This window comes from Pteropus vampyrus, unplaced genomic scaffold, assembly GCF_000151845.1.
Source record: "Pteropus vampyrus isolate Shadow unplaced genomic scaffold, Pvam_2.0 Scaffold47, whole genome shotgun sequence".
Lineage (NCBI taxonomy): Eukaryota > Metazoa > Chordata > Mammalia > Chiroptera > Pteropodidae > Pteropus > Pteropus vampyrus.
Window position 1 is genome coordinate 9689749 of NW_011888828.1, and position 21003 is coordinate 9710751.

The following is a 21003-nucleotide window of genomic DNA, read 5'->3' on the forward strand; positions in this document are numbered from 1 at the left end:
CCGTAGGAGCACCAATCTCGCTCGCTTGCCTCTTTCTCACCTTCCAATCAGCTGCTAGGGTGTCGTCACGCCAGACTCATCCTGCAGCCAATTGGCCTGTGTCGACCGTGCGAGCAGTCTGGCCAATCAGCGTTTGTCAGTCCACCCACCAATAGCTCACCGGATGCGGCGCAAGAGCCAAGTCCTGTTGAGATGGGCAGGAAGTAGGTGTGGCGTCGCCGCTCTGGGCCCACCTCGGTTCTCACCTTACCGGTAGCGCAGCCTCTACGTAATCCGTTTTTAAGTGGGGGCTGGCGCTAGTCCGAGGTATTCCCTAGGTTACTACCGTGGCCCGATCGCTTACGGCCAGCATGGAGTTCGTGAAGTGTTTGGGGCACCCCGAGGAGTTCTACAACCTATTGCGCTTCCAGATGGGGGGCTGGTATAAGGTGATACCCAAGATGGATCAGGTGAGCCAAGCATCCCTGCCAGGTCGGAGACTGTGCGCGCGGCAGCGCGGCGGGCGCCCTTCGGGCCCGGTGCGGAGGGCCCAAAATCGGGAGCAAGGGACGCGGCGAGCGGGTACCAAACGCCACAGACTCCCTCCTTCCCTCCGGGAGCAGACCCGCGCCCGGTCAGCCAGCCCCACTCGCCCAGCCGGGTTCATTCTCCTTAACCCAGCGCCGGGCCCAGCTGGCTTGGCTCCCTAGGCAGGCCCCCCTCCTCCCTCAAGTTGTCTTACTGCTTAAGATGTTCCTGCTCTGTCAAGACATTGGTTTTCAGGTAGTTTTGCTTAATGTTTCGTTCTTTCCGTGAGCACTGACGTTTACTTATGTTCTAATACGTGGTTTCCAAAACAGATTATATGGGCAGTATAAGTGGGCGAGGACCTTTGAGAGGATTGTGAACAAAATTAATTATGTAAACATTATCATGCGAATACCTTTTCTAGAATGAAACCTGACTCATCCAGTTTTCTGTTACGCCATCTCCTCCAGAAGCTTGCTTCAATTTTCTGCAGTCTGATCAATCTCTTTTTCCTCAGTTTTTTTTAAACCCGTATTTACTCTAACAGCTTCTTCTGTATGTCTGTGGATTAGCTACATTTTTGGCTTCTTGAAGACCAGACCTGGTTTTATTTGTTCATTTTTCATCTGCCTCATTCCAGTACCCTTTGTTAAATGAAAGTTATTTATTTCAACAAGGTATTTATTTCAACAAGAAAATTATTCCTTTCAGCAGAATTAATGAGTTGTATTAAAAGTTTTAAATTCTATTTCCCAGTGGATATATCACAGTCGAACACTGTTCTTTGTTTAAATGTACCCTTTATCCGTGTCCTTTATTAAAACACTTTAGTTTTCCATCAGAAAAAAATTTTTCCCTTTGTCTTGTAACTCAGAATCCTCCTCATCCTTCAAGATCTAGCTTCAGTATCACCTCTATTGACTATTCAGCAGACATTTATTAAATACCCATTCTGTTCTAGGCATTATAGTGGGTGCAGCATGGCCAGATGGCATGTAAAAACAAATAAGACACTTAAAGAGCTCACCATCTTGTCAGGTTAATAAAATGTAAACTTGTCCATAGAAAATTTAGGTAGGCACCACACCATCACGAGATGCCTTTTCATGTCACCTGTGAAGGTCCCTCAACTATTTTCTTTAACACTGTTTTACTTTATCTCAGTCTCATAGTCTTGTATTGTGGTTGTGTATTGGTTTTATCTTCCCCAAGTCCCTTTCAGATTTAAGATTCTATATTTGAAACAATTTGAAAATAATCTTGTTTGATATACCTTCAGTGAATGAATGAACTAAAGGTGGGTACACTACTCTCAAGAAACATATAGCTTTTTAAACAAGATAAATGTAAGTAAATACCAGATTATAATAAATGCCATAAGGAAATTCACAGATGAGCAATATCACTTATGGTCAAGAAAGGAGATTAATCTTTTGAGGAATGCCTGAAGGAAATACAGCTTTAAATTGTTCTTGCACCTTGCTCAAAGGATATTAGTTTAATTAGAGCTTATTACTAAAAGTTCTTGGAGCTTTCCTGAAGTTATTTGCAAATATTTTTGCTATTGTATATTTGAGCATTTGGGGGAAGGAGAATGGTGTCCACTGTTAACAGATTCTTCCAGAGATCTGTGACAAAACAGGTAGTCACTTTACAATCCAGGTTGCACGGTCTTCTTGAAGGCCTCCTGTAAGTCACTACCTCTGGAGACAGCCTACCTACTCCATCCCCTGACAGTTCTGGTTTTTAGGCAGTGTTACTTTATAGTGAGCTGAACTTTGTTCTCTTGCTGGAGCCAGGGAATCTAATCCTTGTTTTGTAATACAGCATTTGAAGTGTTTTAAGAAAACTCATATTCTCTCTAAGAATATTGATATAGAAGCCAAATGTTCTGTATTCTTGCATTTGTTATGTGTTGCTCTTTCCAGATCATTTACCAACTTGGTCTCTCTTCCTTTAAAGTCTATTGTTCAAAATTGAACAGTACTTCTGGTCATTTCAAGACTTTAAATTCCTTTCTTATGGATGTTGTATTTCTAGTTAACATAGGTTAAGATTGCTTTAACTTTAAAAAATGTATTTTATTTAAAATATTTCAAATAAATAGAAAAATACTGAAAATACTATAACAAACCATTTTGTCTATCTCTAAAATTAACTATATATATTAAGTTTTAGCTATATTTGCTTCTTTTTTGTTCTTGTTAAGAAATAATATGTCCAGATACAAATAAAAGTCCTTTTTCATCTCCCCCACCCCCACGTCAGTGTTCTTTTTTTTTTTTTTTTTTTTTAAAGGCAGTCTTATCACAGAATTGTGGTCAGTCAAGATCCCTCATTGTACTTGTTCAGGACCTAGTCTTCCATCTTGATGGTACCTTGCCGAAAGGCTTTTTAAACCTAAGTTTTTACCATTTAGATAAAGGGTGTCATAATAATGGCTAATATTTATTGAGCTATTGCTGTGTGCCAAGAACTATTTTGAACACCTTACATCTATTATTTAAACTTTCCAGTAACCCTGTGAAGAAGCTGCTATAATTTTTCCTGTTTTATAAATGAAGAACAGGCACAGAGAAGTTAATTAATTGCCTGAGGTCCAACAGCTATTGTGTGGTGGAGCCTATCTTTGACCTTGGCAGTCTGAATCCACAGCTCACTCTCCTAACTCCACCATTCTGCTTATCATTAAGGCAATAGACCACCACATTAAGCAGAGGATTGTCCAGATTCAACTTTAGGAGAGGTGGGAAGTTCTGGTCTAGGCCAGCTTGGTTGATTACTACTGGGTTTGTTCAGCTGACCAGATGATATGGGCTTGACAATCTGATGGTTAGCAGGCTGTAGGCTGCAGTGTGAAGGGGTGACCAGGACATATGTGTCTCATCATCTAGCAGGAGCCTGGAAGAGCGCACACCCCAGTATGCACACGCTTTTCAAGCCTCTGCTTGAGTTACGTTTGCTACTGTCTTGTTGGCTAGAAAAAGTCACAAAGGAAGCCCAGATTCAAGTAGGTGGAGAAAGATCCCATCTCCTGATGGAAGGAGCCACAAACTTTTGTGGCCATTTTGTAACTTACCACACCTAGTCAATCTTGATAACAATCCTAAAGAAATGTTCCTATTATCACTGCCATTTTATAGATTAGGAACTGGTGGCATCGGGTAATTAAATAACTTTGGTGAGGTCACACAGCTCCCAAGCAGTGGTTCCAAGATGCCATTCCAGGCTTGTCTGAAAACCTCCATGCTTTAGTTTGAAGACCACCTGGGTAAAGAGCATAAGCTTTGACTAGTCCTAGACAGCAGATCAGATGCCAGCACTGTCACATGTGCTCCCAACACATAACAGGCACTCTGATTCCATTCCCTTCTTCAATTCTCAATTCTGTGTATTAGCTACCTTCCTACCTACCTATTCTACACACACACCCCACCGCCACCCCTTCCTTCCTTCATTCATTCAACAAACATGTGACAGCCCAGATTCTGTTTTAGGTGCTGGAGATACAACAGTGAACAAGGTAGATGAAGATCTTGCTTTTATGAACCTTATATTCTAGTGGAAGAGAGAGGATATTTCAACAGCTATCTCAAACATGATATTTCAGGTATAGTTAAGTACTACAAAGAAAAATAATAGGGCAAGGGTTCTGGGCATCTGAATCAGGGAACACAATTTATAGGGTTGGGTCCAGAGACTTGACTTCTCTGCCTCTCATTTTTCTTTCTACAAAATGAGTCCGTTGGAAAAACTGGTGTCATTGATTACCTTCTAGAGGAATGGGGGAATGGGTGGTCTTGATAAGGGGATAGGAGAAAGACTTTTCACAGTATCAAAACTCAAAAGTGAAAAACTTTTGAGTTTTTTAAAAAGTGAGACAGATTATTCCAACTCTTCTAGCTCTAAGATTTGATGAAAATACAATATTATTTGTTTTGCCAGTTGCAGTTTTTCTGAGCCCTTTTTAACTCCCATGAGCCACGCTTGAGTGGATCTCTAATTAGAGGAAACAGGAAAATCCATTTTCCCTCACTTGACATTATCTTAGTTTCTCTCGTAAGTAACAAAGAAGCTGGGGAAAAAATATACACTTAGCAGATCTTGAGGGCCGAATATTTCTGTCACAAAAGTATTTAGCTGTAGGAATTCAGAGTTTGGTAAACTTGATTTATACTGAATTTTTAGGAGCATATCAGTAAGTCTAGGGGCATACTGCCACCTGCAAGTTGTGACATCACTGAGGGCACTTAATGGGAAAGCAGGCGTTTTATAATGATGCAATTCTGGCTTCTGTCATTTCTAAATCCTGACTTAACTAACTAGCTGAATAACTTTTGGTAACAACCTTTGTGCAACAGTTTGTTCACCTGTAAAATAGATACCAGCTCAGTTGTTTAACTACTATTTCCAAATTCCAAAATGATCTGAAAACCAGTTTTTTCATAAGTTGGGCTCAAGAGCATATGGCAGCAAAAAATTTACTTTGAATTGAAGTGATCCTGCTTGGTATATTCAAATGTTATGCTGAAGAAATGTTAAAACCAGTTATGGGATGCTGCTCCATAGTGACTGGGGCTATCTATGTATTTCATTGCTTGTTTTCTAAAACACAAAAATATCTGAATTCTACTATACATCTGGCCATGAAGATTTCAGGTTGATTGTAGGTCTGTAGTAACTTCCTTAAAGGGTATTTTGAGGATTTAAGAGGTACAGCAGGTTAAGTCAGTAATGTTTGTATTGTGCTTGGCAAGTAGGTAGCTGCCCAGTAAGTGGCAGTTATTAATCTTGTTATATAAATTCAGTTCCAAAGTTTGTGGGTTTTTCCCCCTTCTGAGGGAATCTGTATTACTTAAAGTCTTAATGGAAAGCTGTGGGGAGGGTTGGTAGCTGTTCACTTGCAGAACTGTCTTTCAGCTTGAGACAAGTCCCAGGAGTTCAGTCTTGTTTCTAGCCACTGCACATTCTTCCTTTACATGCCCTTCATCCCTCTTTGCGCTCACCTGAGAGTTCTTGGAAGTGTGTAGCATCTTAGCAGTGGAAAACATCAGGATGCTCTAGGGACAGGCTGCAGTAGCTTTAGCTCCTGCAGCCTCAGCTTATGGGAATCAAGCAGTGGAAATTTTTAGTGAGTAGTGTTTCCCATAGTGTGTTTAATAGCTATAGCTTCCTGTATCTTGGTAAGTTGAGGAAATTTATTGTTACAGGGTGAGATACTGAAACAAATAGGTGACTGGAAAAAGAATGATGGGGGAAGGAGATAAGGAAGTGATTTATTGACCTTGATCACTTTTAAGAGTGAAAGAGGTGTGTTGGAAAAGAGAGGAGGGTAGTGTTCTTTAAGAGTGTTGCTTTTCAGAACCTGTGTGACTGCACTATTGTGTGTATTGCAACTCAGGGAGATATCAGCCCCCAAACCATCAGTTGTAGCTGAGGATTAAAACATCTGGCAATGCAAAAAGGAATCATTGTGGCCTGATAACAGCAGTTTATGCGAAGAGCTGGCATGGAGCTCAGTAAATAGCTCTTATTGTTTCTTTTATTTTACTGTGAAGTCTTGCCTTCACATTTTGAGAGGAAAGGAGTTGGTGAATCTTTTTTAAATGTTCTGAATGTGTTAATTTATTCATCAAACCTTCACTGAGTATTTTTATATGCCAGACACTACTAATGATTTTCTTAATTTGTGGTGCTCAGTATATGCTAATTTTTATTAATAATTTTTTATTGAACATGGCAGTAAAATTCTCATGTTTTTCTTTTTTCTTTTTTTTTAAGCTTTGTTATTTTGACTAAATAGTATGCATCCATGGTAGAAAATTTAGGGATCTTGACTAAAGTTTGGTCAAGGAGAGATGCTGTCACGAGGAGGAAAAGCAAGCTTCTCAAAAGTGGACTGGTTTCTGCTAGCATCCTGTGGGTTCGGGGAGAAGGGGAAGACGGAGAGGAAGGTGGCTGAGTGGCTAAGGAGTTGCAAGCCGGGAGTATGGGGCGGGGCCAACCGTGGAGGCGGGGCAACCTCTGGGTCGGCGGCGGGCCTCATGGGTGGAGTGGGCGGGTCCGGTGGACAGCCCGCTCCAAGCTCAGCCAGCCCCAAGCCTATTGGGGTGGCGGGAGAGCCGCCCCACCCCTCGGTGGGCGCTTCCCAGCTCCGCTTGGGTCGGGAGGAAAAACTGCGCTGGCCTCGCTTTTCTCATGGCCGCAGCCGCCTGCGGCATCAAGGCCATGTCCCTCTTCAAGCGGACCTTGGTGCTGAGCCCCACCGCTGCGCCCAGGGTCACGAGCACTGGCATCTCCCCGCGAGGCTGCTCACTGCCTCCCGCCACCTGGCCCTCCAAGGACTGGCCGCGGGGAGAGGGCGTCTGCCGTAGGCTGTGGAGCCCGACGGCTGCCGGCCATTTGCCCCAATCCCACTCTTGCTCCTCTACGTCTCCCACCTCCGCGTGTCTTCTCTGCCCTCAGGATTCGCTCAGCAGCAGCTTGAAAACTTGTTACAAGTATCTGCGTCAGACTAGTCGCAGTTTCGCAGCTGTTATCCAGGCGCTGGATGGGGAAATGCGGTAAGTGTCAGAGGCAGTTCCTTTGACGTAGGAGACGAAAGCTTTTTTCTAGAGGACTTTGAGTCATTTGAAGCTGTTTGACATAGCTCCTAACCGTTGGGTCTCTGTGCCTTCGTGGCTTAAGCAGAACATGCTCTACTCGAGTGAAGGGAATGTTTCTTGTTGAAACGCCTATGTATTTACTTTAGGTTGCCCTTCCAGGCACCTCACCATCTAATAGTGCCCTGGCAGGCCCAGCTCTTTCAGGGAGGGGACGGAGGGGGGTGTTTATTAACCTTTTTTAGTCCTGGCAGCCGAACCTGCCTTTGAACAGGTCATGCATTTTTCTTGGCTTCCCTGATGCTCCTTTGCGTTTCTAGTATACTGTGTTAATTTTTTCCAGATCGCCTCTGTGCAGATTACATAAATCCATGAATTTAGACCAGTTGCCTTTATGCTTGGTAGTATTTATACGGAGAAGTTGGGTCTTTTGACTTTTTTATCTGCAAGTATTCCATCTAAACACTTGGTCTGTTGGCCTTTGTACAGTTGTTCTACATTAGTTAAATGTAACTCATTCTGGGAGTAGTAGTGCCATCCAAGTGATATGTTTTTTTTTTTAATTTCTTTTTTTATAATTTAACTACAGAAGTTCATTGCTCCCATCCAAGAAAAGAAAACTAAGATGTCTCAAGTATAAAAGGCTTTGGATGTTCTTTCATAGTTCTGCAGAGTTAAAGGTATAAGAGGGTTTAGAAAACGGTCTAGCATACATAAGAAGCTATTTTAAAATAAATATCTTGGAAGTTTGTTCCAATATATTAATAGTTCTTTCTTTTTTACAGCAATGCAGTATGCATATTTTATCTGGTTCTCCGAGCTCTGGACACTCTGGAAGATGACATGACCATCAATCTAGAAGTAAAGGTCCCAATGTTACAAAACTTTCACTCTTACCTTTATGAACCCAACTGGTGCTTCATGGAGAGCAAAGAGAGGGATCGACAAGTGCTGGAGGATTTCCCAACGGTAGTGGAATTACAGATCTCTTCTGCATAGGGTTGTGCTTATAATTGATGTAATGTCAGCCAGCGTACATACCTGTAGAGAACAATAAAACAAGCAGTCTGAGGGCAGCATACTATAACGGGATGGTTAAGATTCTGAAGCCAGACTGCCTGTGTTGGAATCCCAACTCTCCCAGTTATTAACTGGTACTTAAGTAGCCTGTTTGTGCCTCATTTTTTTAACCTATAAAATAAGAGGCAATAATAGTGCCTACCTCATAGTATTGCTATGAGGGTTAAAAGAATTAATATAGATAAATCTCTTAGAATGACATTAGCTACTATTATTAGTAGTATATGTTTGGAAGTCCAGTGTTTATTCCTGTGGAAAGATGCATTCAAGTTCCAGTGTCTTAAAAGATAGATTCTCAGTCTAGCTCAACAAAACCTATTGCCTACATAATGCAACCTCAGTATGTAGCACTGCTGCCTTCTTGGGTGCTCTAAGCCTGGTAGTGTGGACATATTGCTCATGATGAGTAGCAGCTATGGTGTAGGGAGCAAGCAGCTGTGGTGAAGACTGAGATGCAGGATGAGCATCTGCCGCTTCCAGCTCTCTGATTCTTTCCAGCCGTGTGTGATTCTGGACAAGTTCTTTAATTGCTTGATGCCTCAGTTTCCTCATTTGTAAAGTTAGTTATGAGGATTGAATAAGTTTACATGTAAAAAGTATTTATAATAGTGCCTGCTGCATACTAAATATTCTAGAAATATTAGGTATTCAGTCCATTTCTTGGAGTAAAGTGGATTATTAAATTAAAATCTCGAGCTTTAGAAAATCCTACAAGTTTATGTGATACATGCGACCGGGTCCTGCTTTTTTGGAACTTGCATGTCTTATCACAAATAAGTGATTTAGCCAAGTCTCATGTTATCTAATAGACCAAAGAAGCTCTTCTTTTTATATACAGTTGCCAGGATTTGGAGGAAGAATAGTCCTTATTGTGGCTCTTCCTATTGAAACAAATCTATATTCCTCAGTGGAGAGGGGAGGAATCCACCCATTGCAAAAGACTGAGAAGGACTCCTTTGGAGCAAGGGCCATTTCAGATCACTGAGATTACATCTTAAATGTCAAAGCCAAAAATCAGTACAAACCAAAAAAATCTATGACGAATAATCAGGTGGAGTCAATACAGTACACAACACAAAAGAAGAAAGAAAAAGAATCTGTGAAAAAAAATTGGTGAGGAATTAAGGCTCACGCTTTTGTCCATTATGCTGGTGGACTCACCCTGGTACCCTTCCTTCATGTACTTGGAGTGATCAGAGAGTACCCCAAGGACCTAGAAATCTGTAGTTGTGGATCAGAATCACCTGGAGGGATAAGAAAAAGCCTTCCTGGCTCACTTTATTTGGCAGAGCTTGTTATTATTCATAGGGAATGTGTCAAATGGGGCGCCAAGTGTGGAGCAAGTCAGCAATGCCCTCTCCCCCTCTCAGATTTCTGGGAAAACAGAGCTCTTCATTGCCTCTTTTTCCTGGATATTTTTGTTTTCATTTTTTGAATTGTATAATTATGTAATGAGTACCAAAGAGTTGTTGAAGGGAGGGATGGTTTAAATTCAGCTGTGAGGTGTTTATTTTGGAGTGTTTGTTTTTAAGAGCCCAGGCTGCTGCTCCTCCCCCATCTCACTGGCCTTTCCTCTCTTATAAATAGAACTGACTTAGCTAAGGATGTGTTGAAAGAACAGGGTCTTAGGAAGATTCAGGGATTCAAATAACCTTTGGTAAAGTTGCTCATTTGTTTTAGTCCACAATAGGAATTACCCTGGCTTTGCCCTGAAACAGCTGTTCTGGAAAGAACTGTGTTCTGGAGATACTGGGTTGATTTTACGGATTTTTGGGTTTAACAGTTGATGTTTAGTACTGTAATCCTAAAGTTTCTTAGGCTCTGATTCTGTTTAGTGCCCTGCAACCAGCTGGTTTTCCCTTGGGTCCTTAAATTAGGTGTTACTCGAGGAACCTTTTCTAACCTTTCTGTAAACAGACTAAGTATTTCTCACACTTCTGATGCTTAACAAAGTCTGTTCACTGTTTTTAGTATCGTAATATTTTATAGCATTTTATATAAGCAGTTTCATGATGTGTTTATATTGTATTTTGAAAACCTATAAATACTTTGAACTTAAGATACTTGTGCAGAAGCAATGAATTTTAAAGGCATCAGTAGTACTTTCCTACATTAGAGCTTGGGCTATGAAAAAAATGTTGGGTATCAGTCCTCAGAATGAGCTAACTATAGGTGTTTAAGGGGTTAAAAAAAGTGTAGCTTTATAGTGCAGGAGACACTATAGCTTTGTGATACAAATTTGGGAACAGATGATAGAAAATGTCTGATCTCCTTGCTAGAATATAAACTCTACAGACGCAGGAGTTTCTGATTATTTCTGGCTGTCTTTCTCAGTGCCTAGACAATGCTTGTTACACAGGAAGTGCTTGATACCTTGGTATGAATGAATCTTCACTTAACGAGGTTTGTCTAAAATGAGGCCTTCTAACTAAAGTTCTTAGACTTATGCTGTTTTATGTTGGTGCATCTCATTTATTATATATCAGAAAGATGAGTGAATAGGGAGACTGAATCTTCTTTTGAGTCTAGAAACTAGCATTTTAGGCCCTTCTATTTTAATATTTATAAAATTTTCTGGATTTATTGTCAATATATAGAAAACTAGTATAACCTAGATGTTGGGTTTATAGATGAATCATTTGAGAGTCTTAGTTAATAAGTTATACTTTTGCTTTGCTTTATGGTTTGTAGGTACCATGTTGGTTCCTAGTATAAATACATATTTCATATTTTCTGTTTTCTTTATGATCTCCATTTCAGATCTCTTTTGAGTTTAGAAATCTGGCCGAGAAATATCAAACAGTGATTGCTGACATTTGCCGAAAAATGGGATGTGGGATGGCGGAGTTTTTGGTTAAGCAAGTGACATCTGAACAGGAATGGGACCAGGTTAGTGTTCCTAAAAAACAGTGTGTGGTGCATAAGACAGGGCCAGCAGGACTCATTGTGAAATTCAGAATAAGGAGAAAATTGTCCCCCAGATCCAGGATTTCTGCTTTTACAACCCTTTTGTTTAGCTTGAATGTCTCATCATAAATACTTAATAAGGGCTTATGGTTTGATACTTGAAATAATTGATGCTCTAGAGAGTTTGCCATTAAGTTAGGCCAAAGTAGATAGAAATTATCCCAGAGGTACAGACATTAAGCTTATAGAAGTCTCTCTGACTTGTGAAATTTTAGGTAAATGATTAAATTACTTCAGGTAATAGATAACAATTTTCATATTTTAAAATGTTTTTTGTTATTTTCGTCTTTTCTATGACCAAGTGTGTGTATACCTACCTTAGTATCTGAGTCATTTCAGTTCCATCTTAGCACAAGATGAACTTTAAACTGTTATGTGTCCATTTCCTTAGAAATAAAAGTAGTTCATAAAAATCCACAGGTATTAACTTTGGATTATGGATGTATTATACTAAGAGGTAAGCATCTCTCTAATACCTTACTTCTTCCTTTCCCATCATCTCCTTACAGAAATAAGACAATACGAGATATTCTAAGTTTCTTGACATCCCCCACCCCCACAATTCATTTGTTGGTTATAAACAAATATGTGTGGGGCTGAGCAAGGGGAGACCTGACATGGGTGAGGCTGTCTTCCTCAGGAGACATAATATCTGGAAGGGCTATGAGAGCAGATGAAGTGGCAAATAAAATTGCAGTGGCTTTTTTTTTGGCCAGTTTATTCCTGACCAGCAGCTATAAAGGATATAGACCAAGTTAGGAGTTAGGGAACTGGGAGAGAGTGCTTATCTAGACAAGCGACCTAATTGATTATAAAGACTAAACTAACTAACAGAATGCAGGGTGGTGGGGTGGGGCTTGCCCATTTTCCATAGGAATGGCATTTGTAAGACTTATTATCCCAGTAGAAGCAACTGGCATTTTAAACATCTAAACTATGTATGTATTTTGTATCTTTAACAGTGTGTAGGTTAGTATATCAAGAGCAAGCTACCTCATATTCATTTAGTGAGTACAGGTCCAAGGCCTGGCCTCTTAATTTTTCAAGCTTCAGAACTCAATAGCAACATCGTTGGAACTGCTCCTGGGTTGATGCTCCCCAAGTGAGCATGTATGTGATTGCTGCTAGAATATCAGTTTATGAATTTAAATTTACAGATAAAACTGGCCAAGAACCAGCACTGGTTATCTGTATAATAACTTCCTTTTCTGCTGTGTAGGTCTATCAGGAAACCATTTTAGTAAAAGTTTCCTTATTGAACTACTTCAATCTTTTACAGTACTGTCACTATGTTGCTGGGCTGGTAGGAATTGGCCTTTCCCGACTGTTCTCAGCCTCAGAGTTAGAAGACCCCTTAGTTGGTGAAGACACAGAGCGTGCCAACTCTATGGGCCTGTTTCTGCAGAAAACAAACATCATTCGTGATTATCTGGAAGATCAGCAAGAAGGAAGAGAATTTTGGCCTCAAGAGGTAACAAATTCAGGGGATTTGGGGAAAATTAATTTTAAACACTTTCTGAAAACCATTAAATCTTTTTGGTTGCAAGTGACAGAAATGTAAATCAAACTACCTTCGGCAACATAAAAGGTATATATAAAGTAGGTTAAGATTTAGTTTGCTTCCTGTAGGTAGACTGGCTGAAACCAGGGGTTCAGATTCTGTAATCAGTCTTTGTGTTCTTTCTTTCTCTCTTTTGACAGGCATTCTCCAAGTAGTAGATATAATAACCCATGACTCACAACCTACTAGTTTAACAAAAATGTCCTTAGGAAGGTTTGATTGGTATGGCTTGGTTCCTGTTGCCATCCTTTATAACCAGTTACTGTGCCAGAGGGCTGAGTACTCTGACCAGGCTTGGATTATGTCTGCCCAATGCACATAGAATGGATTCCCCCAAGGAAGAAAGATTAAAAGAAAGAAGAGGGAAAGGATGCTAGATAGGCAAAAACTACAGATGTTCATTTTAAGAGATAAGAGTTGATCTTTGACAGTTAAAAAGCGGATAGGGGAAGAAAAGGTTTTGACATTGATTTTCTTCAGAAAGAAAGCTAGAAAATCTTATGACTATCTGCTGATTTTATTCCAGCATTTACCTTTTTTCCATAAAATGGTTTCCTAAAACAAAGTGCTTTCTAAAGTGAAAAAAGGCAGGTGGCAAAGTGGGAAAATATTGGTAAATTATACTGCAGATAAAAGGTTAATCTTTAAAGGAAAACTACTAAAAAATAAGAAAGACCAAGTGCCCTGTAGAAAAATGGATAAAGTGATAAAAACAGATAGCATCACAGAAAGATGCAGATGATCCTTAAACATCTGAAAAGATGATCAGTCTTATTCTTAAGAAAAATTCACATTAGAAGTACCCTGAGCTCAGAAGCATAGTTTTTCAAGCTTCCCAGGTGACTAATATATAGCCAGGGATGACAAACAGCTCTTGACCAGCCCTCCTTTGACACCATGGCTCCAAGAAGGGAAAAGGGGCCTGTCTGAGGACCCCCAGTGAGTTAGTGGCCACCCTGCGAGAGAAGCCCCTGTCTCTCGGGTCCCAGCCCAGTGGCTGCCTGGCATACCACACTGCCTCAGATGAGCACATCACCCAAGTGCGGTTCACGGGTACTACCAGTTCTGCTGTCTGTGCACATTTCACCTCCCTCTTCTGTAAAATGGAAGCACAGAAAGAACTACAGTTGACCCTTGAACATGGGCTTGGACTGCGCGGTTTTGGTTATACGCAGATTTTTTTCCATTCGTGTACGGTCAGGTCAGCCCTCTATATCCCTGGGTTTCGCATCCATGAATCCAACCGACATTGTTTTCAGTCTGTGGTTGGGAATCTGGATGTGGAGGGCCAACTGTATGTCATGTTCTGCACCATTTTACATAAGGAACTTGAGCATCCGCAGATCTTGGTATCTGTGGGGGTCTAGGGACCAATCCCCCACAATAACAAGGGACGACTAGTTAAATTTGGGGGGAGCTAAAAGTACATGTGAATTTTTTATGCTTGTATTTATATCTAAATTGTCAGATCTGCTAGCCATTATCTACTATAATATCACCCTTTCTCTACTTATTTAGTCTTAGTTTTATGCTTACCACCCATCTTTATGTTGGCGTCTCTAGTCATTTTGGTTTTCTGAGGCTCGTGCTCTGGTGGACAGGAAGACCCATCAGAACAATAATTCTCTGTGTTTGTACATACTGGTAATAGTTTGTCTGTGTCCTTTATATTTGAAAGTCAGTCTGGATTAAAATTTTCTGTTCACAGTTTTAAGTATCTTAAATGTGTTACTCCATTTCCTTTTGCTTTAAAGACTGGCTGTTGAGAATTTAATGATAATTTTCTTTCTTTATTTTATTTTATTTTTTTTTATAAGTTATGAGTTCTTTTTCTTTACCTTGGTGGTCTCCGTCCAGATCCATTATCCTTAGAGATGCCAGATGGTGCTGTCTTGCTTCTGTCATCCTTTCTGCAATTTTTAGCTGGAATTTTGAATTTTGCAAAGATGGTGGTGGTGGCAGCAGCAGCTTAGTTTTGGGATTTTCCCAGATTTTCACAAAAGTTATAAAACAACTTGTCCAAAAAAAAAAAGCTAAACAAACAGACTCAGAATCCAGGCCATTGGTAATGTACAAAAGCACTAAGTGAGACAACAGCCCCAGGAGCTCCAAAACAAAAGTGGAGGCAGACAAAACACATACACCACAAACAAAACCTGTCTGCTGCCAGAGCCTGCACAGGGGAAAGCAAGGATTGGCTATGGAGTGTGTAACAGACCTGAAAATGAGAGGCCAACAGGTATTCACTGGACAGCCGGATGGGCTCCTTTGAGAAGAGCATGTGACATAGGGAGAGGTTTTCCTTTCCCAGTAGTGGGTGAGCAGAGGGGCCATGGCAAAGCCTGGAGGAGCTAGAGTGGACTATCCCCCTTTGAATAAGAAAGGATCTTTGTGAATAAGAACAATGTTCACAGTAAACTCTTAGCTGCTGCCAGAATTCTCTTCCCAGGAGTGGGTCCCACATTGTGGAGTGAAATAAAAATTGAGCAGAATAGACCTAAATGACATCAACCAAAATTTAGACAATGAGATGATTTGAACACTAACTAGATATTTTGTATTCAGTGTTTATTGTTAATTTTTACAATAATATGTAATATGTGTACAAGAAAGGTTCCATAATGAAGTATTTGTAGAGAAATTGATGTATCAGGGCTTTAATTTCAAATAACCCCAGGGCTGGAGTGGGGGGACATATAGATGGAACAAGATTGGCCAAATGTCAATAATTGTTGAAGCTGGAAGATAGATACATAGGGGTTTATTAAGTATTTTCTCCAGGTTCTGCAGAACAGTCTAGTACCATCAATCTTAGTGGGTTTAGGTACATTTAAGAATGGTAATAAATTTGATTCTCCATAGGATTTCCTAGTGTTTTTAGGCCTAATCATTTATTTTGGGGAGTATATAAAGTTATAATAAATGTCATTCTTTAGGAAGCTTAATAATTACCCAAGAATAAAAGTAAGTTATTTGCTTCAGAGAATCCTCTAAATAATATTGTTAAAAATTATCAAACGAATCCCACTGTTGGAGTTGAGGATGTTATTTCACTTTCAAGTTGCTAAGATCCAGGGTGGTAATGTTCTTGGTATACACCCAGCTCATTTTCTCCAGATTTGCATGTTCAGCAGCATTTTTATCAGAATTAGGAATGTGATCTTAATCATTAACTGGAGACCTGGCACTCTTGAGAATGTTTAGCTTGCAGTACTGTTGTAGCTGATTTTGTACATATCTGGTTAACAGGAGGCCCTTTTAGTATGAGGTCATCAAAGTATTGCTTGGTCTATGCCGTATTAACTGTACTCTTAGGTTGTGATTAGACCCTGACTTGTCATAAATAGCCACTGATTGGACCTTAAAATGGACTTGCTCTTGGTCATAGATAAGTCAGCAGCTAAGAGTTTACTGTGTACATTGTTCTTATTCACAAAGATCCTTTCTTATTGCTTACATGTTCTTTCCCTATGCACATCGTGACTTGTTTTTTAATCTTGTCTGTCTAGATTTGGAGCAAGTATGTTAAGAAGTTGAGTGATTTTACTAAGCCAGAGAATATTGACTTAGCTGTGCAGTGTCTGAATGAACTTATAACCAGTGCACTACACCACATCCCAGATGTCATCACCTACCTATCCAGACTTAGAAACCAAAGTGTGTTTAACTTCTGCGCTATTCCACAGGTATGGAATAGGGCTGGTCTTGTTTTATATGGGAGGCAGAGGCTAAAGGGAGTCGTGTAGTGGGGTGGGTAGAATGTATTTTGATGTACAATATTCAAGAATATGGTCACTTAAAAAGTGGCTCTAGTTATTTTCTTTTGCTGGGGGGCAGGCAGCGTTTCACAATACCTCCCCTTTGACTTACAACCTCCACACTCAGCTAAGCCTCAAGGTTAAGTCTGCTCCTTTCCAGAACCTTCCACAACTTTTTTTTTTTTCCATTAAATATTGTAAGCTAGTTAGTTAAATTTTTATCCTTACAGTTAAATCTAGGGATCTGGCCTAGATTTATGGGGACTGCTGAGTAAAACGTAGGTGAAGCTATTATCATTAAAAAGTCTTAATTAGGCACCTAATATTTGTTCTCCTTTTCCTAGACTCAGGCTAACAGAACCTGATTCTATGTTCCTAGCCCCTTACTACTCTAGGAGCTTACAATTTTTAAAATGCCTTTATCAGGTATTTCAGTTTGTAACTCAACTAAGTGAAGAAAGTCATAGGATTTAACTGATTAGGAAACTTGGTTTGATCTTGTTCTAATGACCAATCTTTAAAAAAAATTTTTCAGTTACAGTTGACATACAGTAATATATTAGTTTCAGGTGTACAACATAGTAATTAGACATTTATATAATTTATGAGGTGATCACCCCGATAAGTCTGGTATGCATCTGACACCATGTAGTTATTACAGTATTATTGACTATATTCCCTATGCTGTACTTTACATTCCCCTGACTATTTTTAATACTGGCAATCCAATAAGGGGAGAATATCCAAAATATATAAGGAACTTATATAACTTAACACCAAAAAAACAATCCAATTTAAAAATGGCATAAGGCCTGAACAGACATTTCTCCAAAGAGGACATAAAGATGGCCAATAGACATATGAAAAGATGCTCAACATCACTAATCATCAGGAAAAAACAAACTAATAGCACAATGAGATAGCACCTCACACTTACCAGAAAGGCTATCAATAAATCAATAAATGAGTGTTGACGAGGCTGTGGAAAAAAGGGAACCCTTGTGCACTGTTGGTGGGATTGCAAATTGGTGCAGCCACAATGGAAAACAGTATGGAGGATCCTCAAAAAATTAAAAATAGAACTTACCATATGACTCAGCAGTTCTACTTCTGGGTATTTATATGAAAAAATCTAATGGCCAGTCTTGAATGGTTGTTGGAACTAAGATCTGTAGGCCTGACCTGGGTTTTTGTTTATCCTAGAAATAATTTACCTTTGAGCATGGGAAACTAGAACTACTGCCCTTTTGTTCCCCCCACCTCCATGCTAATTTTTTAATGTATAATGATTATGTTCATTGTAGGAAAAATAGGGGAGAAAAACATTTAATTCAATTCTAATAGAAAATTCTTATTGGGTATTTTTTGAGATATATTTTTCAGATATAACAACTCATTGCTTTAGCATGGAAAATATTGCATTGGTTTGTTGTTTCCTAATAAAAAAAGAGTTTTCATGGCTAAACTATAGAATCAAGACTGCAAAGACCCCTTGATTATTCTGTGTTGAGAAAGGGAGGAGTGGGAAATGTAAAAATCTAGATATGCTTTCTTCATGGGTCTTTTTTCTTCGTTGGTTATATCTTAGCTCTTTGGGAGCTCTTTCTCATTCTACAGAAGGTTTTCTTACTGTTTCATGATGATGGTTGCTTATAGCGCTGTTTACTAATGATTTTTTTCACGAAATGAAATGAATTAGTGTTTTTTCCTTCTCCTTATTATCCGTAGGTAATGGCCATTGCTACTTTGGCTGCCTGTTATAATAATCAGCAGGTGTTCAAAGGAGTAGTGAAGATTCGAAAAGGACAAGCGGTAACCCTAATGATGGATGCCACCAATATGCCAGCTGTCAAAGCTATAATACACCAGTATATAGAAGAGGTAGGTTTTTATTGAACTACTTGGATAATGTGTAGGTATTTTTATGATTTAGATAATGTCACTTAAACATCTCAGGTTTGGATATTAGATGATTCTAACAACTCACCGTGTCATGGTACAAAGACATGAATTGGTAGCCTTTATTAGGAAAAAGTATGCTCACAAGGAGCTGATTGTGCAGAGTTGCACAGGACCCTGGTAAGAGGCGATAAATGAAGCAAGGCTTTATTTAGGATGGAGCTTCTAAGTATAAACATATTTTTTGAGCTAGGAGATGATTTTAGAGCCCACTGAAGTTATCAAGTAGAGGTTTTGGATTTCTTTGGTGCCAAGGTGGAGAACAGATCGTGGATTTTACGAGTCAAGCATAGAGGCAGGAGCTCAATTAGGAGGCTGGTGTAGCTTAGGTGAGAGGCGTGGAGGGCAGTAATTGGAGGCATGAAGAGGACAGGGTTCAGCAAATATTTCAGAGGTTTGTGGAGGGGATAGGTGCAGAGGTGCAGGGAGGACTCTCGGATGACTTTCAGGTACCCTGCTTCTGTTCTTGCCTTTCTTCATCTAGGCTGTGGCCCGTGCCACAGATTCGGTCTTGTTTTCCAAAGCCGCATCTGCCAGTCTTTCCAGTATTGCCCCTCCTCCATATTACTCTACTTCAGCCTCAAAACTGCTGACGTTACTGAGTGCCTACTATGTGCCTGGCTCTGGGAGGTGTTGGGATGGAAGATCAGTGAGAACCAGTAGCTCCCAGCACAGCGTACGCTCAGGCCTCCCTGCTTGCTCCATAGGACGGGCTTTCGGATTACAGAGGGCCTAAGTTGATATCCTACCTTTAGTTGAGTTTCCTCATTGGCAAAATGGGCATAAAATCCCTACCTGTTTAGAGTGCTTGTAACATGTCGACAAAGAGGATGTCCTATAAAGTTCCTAGGACTCAATAAGTAGCACTTACTATTTTTTCCTTTAATAGATTTATCATAGAATCCCCGACTCAGACTCATCTTCCGATAAAACAAGGCAGATCATCTCCACAATCAGGACACAGAAGCTTCCCAGTTGTCAGCTGATCTCTGAGCGAAGCCACTACTCCCCCATTTACCTGTCGTTTGTCATGCTCTTGGCTGCCCTGAGCTGGCAGTATCTGAGCACTCTGTCCCAAGCCACAGAAGACTATGTTCAAACTGGAGAACACTGATTTGGAATGGCCCGGAAGCTGAAGCTCATCATTATGTGGACCGACCTATTTTTCAAGGATGAATATTGGCTTCACCTTTTTTTTCTCTCCTGCTTTAATCCTAAAAGAACTCTGTGGGCTTGGATTTTGAGAAACTGTGACATGCAGCCGAGAAGAAGATAATAAAGGCAGATGATACCTCCCCCTCAGGATCTGGTCCTTGAAGGTGGTGCTCGCTTCTGCACATGGTGACCCACGGCAGAGCATGCAAGTTAGGGGAAATGGCTGCATGTGGGACTGCTGAGAGGTCTTATTTAGTGTAAATCCTGGCCAGAATTATAATTAAACATATTTAATTTGAAGCAACCTTTGAATACCTATCCTAGTAGAAACATGAAGTGAATTTTTTTCTGTACGGTTCCTGTTTTTCTCATTCTGTTGTCAGTTGATTTGAATGTGAATGTTTATAGCTCTAGGTAATTTTTCTGTGTTTCTTAAGAATGTAGACTGTCTTCTATACACGAAGGCTAGGAATTAACTTCTGGGTATTATTTCCTCATTTAAAGAGAGTCTGGCTTTCAGAAAGAAACAGCAGGATTGCCTTGGCCTCGTTGGAGGAGATAGGTCTCCAGTTAAAGGCTGATGTTTTTGAGATTTTTATAATAACAAATTGAGTTCCTCAGCATTTGTCAAGAGCAGCACACTTGACAGCCTGGGTGACCATGGCAGATAACTCAAACATGGAGCTAGATTTTGAAAGACATACGGCCATCTGCCACCACCATGAAGCCAGCCAGAGCAGTACCAAGAAAGGGATACAGCTGCCTGGCTCCTGCATGACTGCTGGCTGGAAAAAGAGAGAGGGACAGCGCTGTCTCACTGCTCCAGCTTGTAGCCTGCGTTAACTCTGCCAGCCTTCTCCGCTTTTGGCTAATTCTCTTGGCTGCATTCAGTTTTCAATTCAGCGTGTGTGTTTGTTTGTTTTAATTGCCAGTTTATATACTGAAGTCTCAAGAAAGGCAAACTGTTTTCGGGTGATTGGCTTGAAGCTGAAAGGCACTCAGCCTGATCTTCCTGGCGCTGTTTCGCCGTCTTCCTCCTGTACAACTGAGGTTTGTGACGCACTCTCGCCCACAGACTAAGATCTCAGCGTGAACAAGGGAGGACGTGGCCCCTCCCTAGGGGTGTCTGAAAAAGACCCCCAGGCTGAAAATCGCTGTCATAGGTCATTCAAGTGCTTTCTAGAAGCCATTAGTGCTCTCGGTGTATATATAGTATACTGTCTACTCCTTTATGTACTGACTTACTGAATGTTTTTTTTCCAGCAATAATGTTGGATTTACATTGTTAAGCACATACCCACACTGATTTTCCTCTCATGACCGTCACTGCCATCTGACACAGTTGGTTTAGTTTTGGTTCATGGAGGCTCAGTCCTGGACAAACTAAAGTGATTTGCCACATACCATACAGCTA

At 40.3% G+C, this 21003-nt stretch overlaps 1 protein-coding gene across 4 annotated transcripts; it reads left to right on the forward strand.

Annotated features, from left to right (window-relative positions):
• The first annotated feature begins 197 nt into the window (after window positions 1-197).
• FDFT1 (farnesyl-diphosphate farnesyltransferase 1) lies at window positions 198-19942 on the forward strand. 4 transcript variants are annotated; one of them, XM_023530254.1, is made up of 8 exons: window positions 198-449; window positions 6973-7070; window positions 7895-7970; window positions 10950-11078; window positions 12436-12627; window positions 16227-16403; window positions 18204-18356; window positions 19324-19942. In XM_023530254.1, the coding sequence occupies exons 1-8, from the start codon at window positions 351-353 to the stop codon at window positions 19546-19548; spliced, it is 1149 nt and encodes a 382-aa protein (XP_023386022.1). In that variant the 5' UTR covers window positions 198-350; the 3' UTR covers window positions 19549-19942. The 4 variants fall into 4 exon arrangements, with proteins under 4 accessions (XP_023386022.1, XP_011357750.1, XP_011357749.1 ...); XM_011359448.2 differs by having other exon boundaries at window positions 7895-8078; window positions 19324-19654; XM_011359447.2 differs by lacking the exon at window positions 198-449 and having other exon boundaries at window positions 6626-7070; window positions 7895-8078; window positions 19324-19654.
• The last annotated feature ends 1061 nt before the right edge of the window (window positions 19943-21003 follow it).